Source organism: Pteropus vampyrus, unplaced genomic scaffold, assembly GCF_000151845.1.
Source record: "Pteropus vampyrus isolate Shadow unplaced genomic scaffold, Pvam_2.0 Scaffold131, whole genome shotgun sequence".
Taxonomy (NCBI): domain Eukaryota; kingdom Metazoa; phylum Chordata; class Mammalia; order Chiroptera; family Pteropodidae; genus Pteropus; species Pteropus vampyrus.
The window spans coordinates 621,675-632,251 of NW_011888912.1; the positions used below are offsets into that span (position 1 = coordinate 621,675).

The following is a 10,577-nucleotide window of genomic DNA, read 5'->3' on the forward strand; positions in this document are numbered from 1 at the left end:
GTGGTCGGACCGAGCTTAGAAGGAGATGAAGGACCTGATGGAGAGCGCCTGTGCCGGGGACAGGTGGGGCAGGATGGGCTCTGCCTGGGGCTCGCTGGGCGGGTGCAGGAAGGGCCTTGGTGGGACGTGGGGAGAGGTCGCATTTAGTGGCAAGTGCGGTGGGGTTTTTGCACGGTCGTAACGAGAGCAGCGCTGTCTGATCTGAGTTGAAGCCGCGGCCGTGGATAACGGAGTAACCAGTGGTCTCTGTTCTCAGGGTGTCCGTCCTGGTCGCTGTCTTCCTTTGCTCCAAGTGCCTCTGAGTATGTGCTGCCCAGAACCGAGCAGGGCACAGCACGTGTGGGCTCGCCAGCCCGCAGGACAGAACGTTTGTCACTGCCTGTCGTCTGTGATCGAGATAGGTCTTCGGCTGTTGTCCCCCTGCCCCTTTCGTTTGTACCTTTATTCATGTTAAGTCAGATCTGCATCTAGTGCCTCCGTGTTGGGGTGTGGCCAGGGGGCCGACTGGAGGGTCGTGCATGTCCCAGTGGCCTTTGCCCTGTTTTCTTTCATACCGTTTGTCAGCTGTACAGATGTGCCACCAGATGTTAGGAAATTTGTTCTAGGTGTGTCTGCATTTTTAACTTTTGTGATAAGAACCCGTCTCTCCCTTAAATGGAGCTTCCCGGTGCCCTGGCCGAGTGGCTTTCCGTTTTCTTGACAGTGACCCAGCACCGCTGTGCCCGTCCGTGGGCGCAGGGCCTGTAACCGAAGCCACAGCCCCACGTACCTGTGTCCGCTCCTGCGACTGCGGTGCACTCTAATTGTGGGCTCTGCTTTTTTTCATTTTACTAAAAATAATGCTAATTGCAACCCACTAAATCGATTTCACAACTGATTCATGGGTTACGCCCTGCGGTTTGGAAAGCATCGCTCAGCACTTACAGAACGTCCACGCGGCTTCTTTGACTTAAAGACGCGTTCCCAGTTTCCTGCTTTCTGCCAGCCTCCCGCCTTGCTCTCTGGTCGGCTCAGCTAGTCAAATATAAATTAGTCACTTACTGTGTCCCCCTGGCTCCCGGGGCTGGGGACTAATGAGCACTGTAGCTCTGCACAGTCTGCAAATCATTCAGCTCCCGAGGAAGCTTGCAGGTACAGGTGAGCTGTGGGTAGGGTGCGTTCCCGGTCTAGACGCGAGGGCACGGAGTGGGCTGTGAGGCCAGGTGACCCTCAGGTCCAGGTTCTCTGGCCACAGCAGCATCCTTACCAGCGGTGCCCGAGGTCCTTTTTTCTCCACATCCTCGCCAGCACTGTGTTTTGTTGTGTTTTGTTTCGTTTCGGGTCTTTTTGATAACGGCCGGTCTGACGGGTGAGGGTGGTGTCTCATAGTGGTTTCGATTCGCCTTTGCCTGGTGATCCGTGACGCCGAGCATCTTTTCACGTGCCTGCCGGCCATCCGAATGTCTGCCCTGGAAAACTGTCCTTCAGGTTCCCTGCCCATTTTTAAATCGTATTGTCTGTTTCTTTACTTAGTTTTATGGATTCTTTACGTATTCTGGATATTAACCCCTGATGAAATCATTGGTAAATGACTTCTCTCATCCAGGAGATGTCCTTTTCGTCCTGCCGATGGTCGTCGTTCCTGTGCAAAGGTGTTTTGTTGGGTAGAGTCCCATTTGTTATGCTTTTGTCGTCATTGCTGTTTCTGCTTTCGTCGGCCCTCGCCAGAGAGACAGATCTGAACAGTGTCCCTGAGACGGATGCCAAAAGGCTCACTGCCTTTGTTTTCTTCTAGGAGTTTCACGGTTTCAGATCTTTCCTTCGGGTCTTCGATGCCTTTCGAGTTTATTTTTGCTATGGTGGAAGGTAGTGCTCGAGATGGATTCTCCTGCATGCGTCTGCCCGGATTTCCCCAGCACCCGCTATTGAGACGGCCCTCACCCCACGGAGTGCTCCCGCCTCCTTCGTCGTGGATGTAATGGCCACGTGGGTGTGGGTCTGTCTCTGGGCTCCGTGCTGTTTTATTGATCTGCCTGTTTTCGTGCCGGTTCCGTCCTGTCTTTATTGCCGTGGCTTTGAGTCTACAGCGGGTCCTCGACTAATGTCGTTTAGTCATGACGTCGATGACATGCTGTAGGAACTGACCCTGTTTCCATCGGCCGATGGTTGGCAGGTTCCGTTGTGCGTCGCTTTGCTTAAAGTCGCAGAGCTTGTCGGCAACACGCAGGACTTGGCGTAGTCTGAACCCGGGCGCGTGACACCGCCAGCCCCGTCCTCCTTGCTCGAGCCCGCTGTGGCCAGTCAGGGACGTCTGTGGTTCCGCACGAATCTCGGGGTGCTGTGTGACCGTTCTGTGAAGAATGCCCTTGGCGTTCTCATCGGGGTCGCACTGAGGCCGTAGCTGGCGTCGGGTGGGGCAGTCATGGTGACAATGTCCGTTCTTCCGGCTCGCAAGCATGGGACGTCCTTCCATTCGCCTGCACGGGCTTCAGCTGCTTTCATCAGCGTCTAGCAGTTTTCAGCATATATAGGTCTTTCACTTCCTGGCTTAAATTTATCCGAGGTATTTTATTCTTTTTGATGTAATTGTAAATGGGATCGTTTTCTTAATTTTTCTTTCCGACATTTAGTTATTGTTAGAGTATAGAAATACAGTAAGTTCTGCATGTTCCTTTCACGTCCTACAAGTTTAATGAATCCACGTATTAGTTCTAGTAACGTTTTTGGTGCAGTCTTTGGAGCTTTCCACGTATAGCATCACGTCATCTGCAGTAAGTGGCACTTTTCCCTCTCCCTTTCCGGTTGGGATCTCTTTTATATGTATTTTTCTTGTCTGCTGGCTATGACTAGGACTTCTAATACTACCAATGAAAGTGGTGAAGGTGGGCATTCTTGTCTTGTTCGTGATTTTAGAGGAAAGCTGTCAGCTTTTCACCGTTGGGTGTGACATTAGCCGTGGGTTCGCCACATACGGCCTTTATTATGTTGAGTATGTTTCTTTTATACGTGCTTCGTTGAGAGTTTTTGTCGGAAATGGGTGTTGGGTTTTGTCAAACGCTTTCATAGCGACCCCAGAAGAGGAAAGATGGAGGCTTTCGTTTTGCACGGCCGTGCGTGCGTGCAGTTATGATATGCGCCTCCGCGTGCTGAGCACAGTCGCTGCTTCGAGCTGACTAGAACGCGTGGCTGCTGGTCCTTGCGCTGAACAGACACCTGAGCCCTGGGGGCAGCTCTGTCGTCGTGCTGCTGTGGGAGGAGGACTAGTTCCACTTCGCCTCCCGCGGTGACACAGGCGGCGCTCCGCCTTCGCGACCCCGCCAGCCGAGCGAGCGCGTGGGCACCATCCCCGCCGATATCAGAATTTCCACGCGGGAGTCTCGAGTGTACAATGCGTGTTCCGCACACGGTTGCCGAGTGTGCTATGTCCTCTGGTTTCAACTTGGACAATCCGTGTCCTCGAGCCAGGCGTGCACAGTTTCGCGCTGGGCGCCAGGCGCCACCCGTGGGCTGGCAGGAAGCACGCGTGTCAGCTGCTGTCAGCCCGCGCTGGAGGCCGCTCCCTCCCTCCCGTCTATTTTTAGCTCTCGGTCCTTGACTCCAGCCGCTGCTCTGGGAAGAAGCTGTCAGCTGACTTTAAACTGTGACAGTTTAACCTCTCGGCCACCCCCAGTATTTGTTTCAAACCGTCAGAGTGGCTGCAGAGTCTCAGAATTTTCACGTGTGACCCGAGACCCCGGACCTCACTGCTGGCCTTTCGTGCTCTGACTTCTAGGAGATTTTTTTGCTGCTTAATTCGGGAAGATACAGATTTTGTCAGTGACATTTCACAGCGGTCAGTTTTAATGCAGTGACTATTCCCATGCACAGGACGGAACTGCCTGCTTTGAGTCCCAGGTCGTGAGACCTTTGGCAGATTACCTGGCCCCCGACGCCTCCCCTCTGGGAGAGGCCACCCCTCACGAGGGGACCTCACGGCCCGAGCCCAGGAGGCCGAGGACGCACCGTTGCCTCCGAGTCCCCAGCACGGGCAGCAGCGCGGCTCCGTTCGGCCGAGGCCGGGTCCGCAGCGATGGGACGTCGGCAGGGCGGTCCCGGTCGTGTGTCTAACAGCGCCGGGAGCGGACCGCCAACAACACCATTTTCTGTTTCCCCCGTCAGCATTAATTACAGCTCTTAAATGTTATCAGTTACACTAAACAGACAACGAACTATAGTTAATAAATGTCTTTTGTACAAAGAATGTTGCTCATCACTCAGCCAGTCCATATTGACTCGGATAATACTCCTTACGTTAAATACGTGGCCTCTCTCAGCTCGGCCTGCCAGTATCATTTCTGGGCTGGCTTAAGAGTCTGAAGGAAAGAGTGAAAATTAATTCCTAGTTCCTGAAGTGCACGAGTCTGTTTTCAGTCAAACCGCAGTGTACGATGATGTCTGTCCTTTAATTTTCCCACTCAGGCGTGCTCCGAGCTGTGTTTTCTGCAGTTCGTTCTAATTCTAAGAGAGGGAAGCCGCGTTCCTAAACTGAATTTACTTGTTTGTACTCTCTGACTTAAAACACTTTGTTCAACTATCCCAGGGAATAGTTTTAAAAAGGAAATTATTGCTTTTTTCCATTTCACTTGCCATATGGATTTCTGTGGGATTTTTATGAATGCTGTAGAATTTTAGAACGAACGGGATCTCAGAAATCATCTGCTCTTTCTCTCCCCTGCGCCTCACATGAGGAAAGTGGCCGAGAGAAGACGAACGTCCTGGCTGGTTGGTGGCAGAGGGGAGCTGGACATGGGTTTTCTGGCTTTTGGCTGATTTCGTCCCGCCTCTCTCGTGTAAAAAGCAAACAAGCAAACAAAACAACAGCTCACACCTAACCACCTAGAAAGGTGCTTGGGCGGTTCTGTCACTGTTTCTCATTCAAACATTTGCAGAAATTGCAGTGATAAATTTTAAGCTGAAGCGTTGAGAAAATTCTGTGCGTAACTAGTTCTGATGAAATGGAAGTTATTAATTCAGTCACATGGTCCATCGTAGCGGGATGTTAGGATTTTTTTGGCTCTCTTACACATATTGTAGAACTTTGGAAAATCGGTTTTCGGTTTGCTTAGTGTAAATGTTAGAATGCATTTATTGCTCGTAGAGTGTATGTGCCATGTAAAACTCCTCATCTCGCTGGAATACGTCAATGCGGTGACCTTTTTTTCTATTCGAATGGCTGTCTTTAGAATTTTCAGTTGTGAGCCATTTCCCCCTAATATTAGCCTTTCTCCGTTTTTTATAATGTTGTCATCCACTCCTTGCTTTTATTCATGTCAGGAGGTCAGAATGACGTACGTATCCGCGGTAGTCAAAGGTGTCGCTGTTTTACCTGCAGCCTTAAACTCGCAGGCCAGTGGCCACCCCCGCCCCTCCCGGGCACGGAATCTGCTCAATCGTTTTAGCGTCTGGTGACATCAGTCCACAGGCCGCCGGCCCTTGTGCAGCTGCTACAGGAAGTCACGACGTTCTCCAAGCGGTAGTAATAACAGGCGCACCTGTCACGGCTTTTAAAACAGGTTTCTAGATGATTTTATCTCCCTTACGGCTGGAGCGTGGGGGACATTGCTGCGTCCAGTGCGTTTCAGATTTTCTGAGCGTTTGGGCTTTTCGGCCTCTCTGCGGGGCGGGGATGGCGGTGCACCGTGTGCGATGGGGTCCCCAGCCCTGCCCGCGTCGGAGAGGGAAAGACCGGGGTCCAGAGCGGAGGGCACTTCGCGGCACGTGGGGGTGGCACCGGGTCCCCTCCACCCCGCGCGCGGCACCGGCGCGAGCGGACCGGGCAGTGACCCCCGCGTGCGGACGGGCTGCTCTCACGTCCCCGCCCGCCTCTCAGGAATGCGGGCGCAGGCGAGCGGCGCACAGCTCTGCGGCGTCCCTCGGTCGCCACGCGTCGTTGCCGCGCTCGGTAGGAGGTGGCGGCGGGGCGCGGAGGGCGTCGGTCGCGGCCCGGAGCGGCGCTCGCTCGGGGCACGCGGTCCTCCACGGCCCGGTTCGGTCCAGCTCAGTTCAGTGGGCTCCCCGCCCCCGCCCTTTCCTCTCCGCGCCGCGGGCCGTCGTCAGTGAGTCGCGTGTCCGTCGCCGCCGCGGGGTCCCGCCCGGGCTGGTCCTCCGTCTCCCCGTCCTCGGTCTCACGCCCAGACCAACCCCGCACCGGAGCTGCTGGGGACGGTGACCGTCCAGGCCCCGTGCTCCCGGCGCGGGGACCCGCGAGGTCCCTCCGCACATCGTCGCCGCCAGTCACCGCCTGGCGCCCTGACGCCGCAGCTCGCGCAGATGCACCTGCCACGGTCGCGGGGCGCAGCCGCGTGCGCGTCCGGTCGTCGGCGTCGCCCCTGCGAACGCAGGCGACAGCGCGTGCTCCAGACCCGCCGCCGCCAAGGGGGTCTTGGCTCTCGTGACCCCGGCGGAAACTGGCAGAGTTACTTGTTTGTCTCCAAGGGAAATGCGGCCGTTCAGTAATTTATTTCTTAAGGTTTGTCTCATTTATTTCATATCGAAGAGTTTATATTTTTTTAAACGTGTTTTGCCCTCCCGTTCTCATGCTCTTTTCGCTTTTCTTGTCCCCTTTTTAAACACTTCCCTTCCGCCCCTTCTGACGGGGACTGCCCAGCACTAGGGGACGTGGGTTCCCACGCACACGGGACTCTTGTGGCTCTGCGGATCAGGATGTTTTCACCTTTAGCACACAGAGTTTCTGCACGTGACTGTTTGGTTACAACTATTTTTTGGAAAACTGACTCCTGCCTCTGAAGACGATGCTGTAGTTGGTGGGACTCTTGTTGGCGCCCCTCCCTAAGCACCCCCACCCCCGTCTGATAGCATGAGCTATGTCTCATTAAAGTTTACAGTAAATCCCCAGGCTGTTCTTGAAAATTAACAGAAAAAGGAGCATGTTCTTTTCTCCATGAGCAGCAGGATATTTTTCGTAGCCTTTGCTTCAAGTAACTCAAATTCCTAAATATCGTTCTCGAACTTTGATTTTCTATTTGGCAAAAAAAGCCTTAGATGGTGAAATAGCCGTCTACGTTTGAAATTTAATATATTCACTTTGAAAGTCACGAATGTTTTTATTGTTCAAAATAGAATGTATATATGTACTTTTGTTTAGTTTTAATGTTTAGCAAATATCTATTGGCATTTATTATGTTAGCGTTTTCTAAAATGGTCATAAGAAAGAGAAGAGTATTAGCACATCAGACAAACATAAACCAAAAATGATCTAGAGTATCCTGTCTCTGAAAAGATCTCAGTGGTAGTAATAACGCAGACATTTTTTCAGAGATGTTGGCGACCTTTTACCCGTGTTATTTTATACAAAAGTCTCTTACGTTCTTCCTAAAATAGGAGCGAGATAGTGAAGGTTAACGATTATATAATTTGTGGTTTTAAGAGCCACCACTGCATTCTAAGGGATGGTCTTGTAAGAGTTAATGATTATGACTTATTTATACATAGTCTACTAAATCGTTATATATTACTATTCATATTTAAATACATTATTACATTATTGTGCTTCCGGGTCCTCCCCGGATTGATCAAAGGCGGTAAATCGAAGCTTAGCCCACCTCCCCCGTGGAGTCTAGGGGCGATGTTGCTGTGCTGCGGACGGGTCAGGGAGGAAGAGGGGGTGCAGACGTTCTGAACGTTCTCCAAACAATTCTCTGGTCACAATGAATTATTTTGGCGATGTTTTTAATCCAGAATTTTGCATGTCATTCCTCACCACAGCTGCATCTTCATTTTTATACTCCTCTGGTTTGACTTTTTTTTTTTTTTTTTTTTGCAGTGGGTACGCCTTATTACATGTCTCCAGAGAGAATACATGAAAATGGGTACAACTTCAAATCTGACATCTGGTCTCTTGGCTGTCTGCTGTACGAGGTGGGTGATGGTAATAAGCCCATAAACTGATGTAGTTTCATTTACTGGCATGCGTTTCTCCATCCCTATAGCATGTGCTTAGTTTTTCCTAGATGATGTTTAAGAATTAGCGCTTTAATTATGAAGACGAATTCATTGGCTTAGTAACTGCTCTCATAATGGAATTTAGTACCTATACATTCTACACACTGACTTCTGATATATATCTTAAATGTCTCCTTTTGATGACAGTTTTATTTTTAAATGTTTTTATGTTACATGATGTTTCTCAGCATACCTTATTTATAAAAATATACATTAGGACACCTGTGAAAACGCTCGCTTTATCTCTGCATTGTAGGAGAGGATTAACAGAATGGATTTAAAACATGAAAGCATAGTAAATATCTTTATTACCATTTTTTCCACTTTTACGTAGAGTAATTGAACTTTAAGGATGGTACACGAAAAGATCATTAGGTTATCACTTAATTTCATTTCCATACTAACAGTTCATATTGGCCAAGCTCAGACAAATACTCTCTCTCCTGTTCTGCTGATAATTTATCAGAGGAAGGTGGGGTCACTCACGTAGGTAGATGCGCTGGTGAACGTCTCAAAGCGATCATTTGGATGGAGAGAGGAAAGCACATTATCAGCCCATTTCTATCCCGGTTATAAACTCATGGCGTCAAAGAGTATATCTCAAGCGAGTGTCTTCTGTCATTTTTTAATTGAATGGTAATCTTCCTAGGAATGTAGGCATTGAGTCAAAGCTGTGAATTTAAAATTAGTCCACATCTGAGTAACTCTTTTAATAAAATAAAAAGAAGGAAAATAATACATGGAATCATCTTCCTATTTTAATGCACACAAAGGAGTGCTAAGTGGGTAGATAGCCACCCGTGTATTTCTTACTCTGTATTTTTTGTCTCTTGGCCTCTTAACTTGGACAAAATATGTAATGAGGTCATCTGTTTTAATTGTCCCACCACTGCTTGAAAGTGGAGCAAAAGAAGTTTTTTTCAGTGTGTGTCACGATCTTTAGTTGTAATTTTTCTGCATGCAGATTCAAATTTCCAAAATTTAAGAGATTATTTATTTTGTTCTCCTTACTAAAGTGACTATTTACTACTTAAAAAAAAATTCTTAAATATTCTTAAATTACATCCCTAGGATAATTTTTATTATGAAAAATTATGAATTAGTGATCTAACAAAATGTTTTTTATGTATGCACATGAGGTAAAGAGTGATTTATGCTCACTATATTTGTTAGTAGTTTGGTACAATGTTAAAAAGAACTGATTTAAATATATTATGTTACTGTAGTGTTTAAACGTCACTTTGCACATTTTAAAATATTTTATACCTGTTTAGATAGATACTTTGGATTCCTTCAGGCCACACTCTAGTATGGTCGAAGCAAGATTTTCCTTTTAAACAGCTGAAAGGAAGGTTCCCACGAATGAGGTGAAATTTAGCGATGAAACAAGTGTTTTGGGGAAGTTTGCATAATCCTTTTAAGGCCAGCAGACCCTCGTGTCAAAACTGAAACAATTCTTCACTTTCTGAATTTGCCTTTGAGAGGCAGTATCCCTTTTTATGTGCACCGAAAATGATCGCCAAAGTGAAAATGACTTCTTTGGACGTTCTTTATGTGTGTGGATGATTCTGAATTCCGGTATTTATCATGTTGACATTAGTTTTTATTTCAGTGCATTTTCTCAATTCCTGCATGAAGTCATTTGGGAGAACTAGAGTCGTTCCAAAGATGTCATTTGCTTTTACATTGTGTGTCCTTCCAGTTACGTTTTAATATAACCGTTACCAGAAACACCCAGAGTAATTTATCTTTTAAAAATCGGCCGTAAGATTATACAGATATTTTAGAGTGTGCCCCATTGAGAATTTATAATGACAGAGTAGGAAGCCTTTTTGAAAATGTATTTGAAACTCAGATAATTAGACTTTCAAATATTCCCGAAACCTCACACGCACACACACACACACACGCACACACACACGCACACTGCAGCACAGTTTTAATTGATATGCAACAAAGTAGACTTTACTAATTAAAATCAAGACGCTGTGCATTTGCTACACGGACCTTTACATGGAAAAGTAGGTTTTACACATTTCTTTTATTGTTCAGCTCAGCAATTGCATCCTTCCAGGGTTGTAGGTTGGTGGCTTACAGTTCAAAAAAAAGAGAGAGCTGCCACCAGCCCCGAAGACAGACAGTGGGCTCTCGTCCCTCCGACACCCCCAGAATACTAATCAGGGGAGTCGGACCCCGGAGGTCAGGGAGCAAGTCAATCATCCCAGCGCCCGCCTCGGTGTGCAGGGTCAAATTAGCCTGAAAAATTCAGCTGCCGGGAGGAGCGGGCGTGCAGCTGTCAGGGGCCCCTCGAGAGGCACTAATGAACCAGATGAATAGTGCAGAAGCTGGAAAATAAAAACAGGACAGTTGACATTTTTCATCTGTCAAAGCAGGAGATGCATGAAAATATACTATTCCTGTTTAACTCCTTAGGGGACATTGAGATTTTTTTTTAACACTCTGCAGTATCGAGACAGAAGTCCCGTACCGTACTCCTCGCCTGTGACCGGGCATTTGTGGCCCCCTGCCCGGGGTTCCCGCCACCGCGGAGACCAGTCCACACGTACACATGCCCGTTAAGGTGGCATTTGAATGTC

The 10,577-nt window shown here is 48.5% G+C and overlaps 1 protein-coding gene and 1 long non-coding RNA gene across 9 annotated transcripts in view; both read left to right on the forward strand.

Annotated features, from left to right (window-relative positions):
- The window catches only part of NEK7 (NIMA related kinase 7), a 103,662-nt gene that overhangs the window by 78,152 nt on the left and 14,933 nt on the right, over positions 1–10,577 (forward strand). For all 8 annotated transcript variants that reach the window (XR_002782076.1, XM_023534738.1, XM_023534739.1 and 5 more), the window contains one exon: positions 7,802–7,896. Coding sequence is in view for 7 of the 8 variants with exons in the window: in XM_023534738.1 (XP_023390506.1) it covers positions 7,802–7,896 (95 nt within the window). In the remaining variant the exon portion in view is untranslated. The remainder of the gene's footprint in view (positions 1–7,801; positions 7,897–10,577) is intronic.
- The window catches only part of LOC111744278, a 4,490-nt gene continuing 1,817 nt past the window's right edge, over positions 7,905–10,577 (forward strand). Inside the window, exon 1 of the long non-coding RNA XR_002782077.1 lies at positions 7,905–10,561. This is a non-coding gene — a long non-coding RNA (uncharacterized LOC111744278). The remainder of the gene's footprint in view (positions 10,562–10,577) is intronic.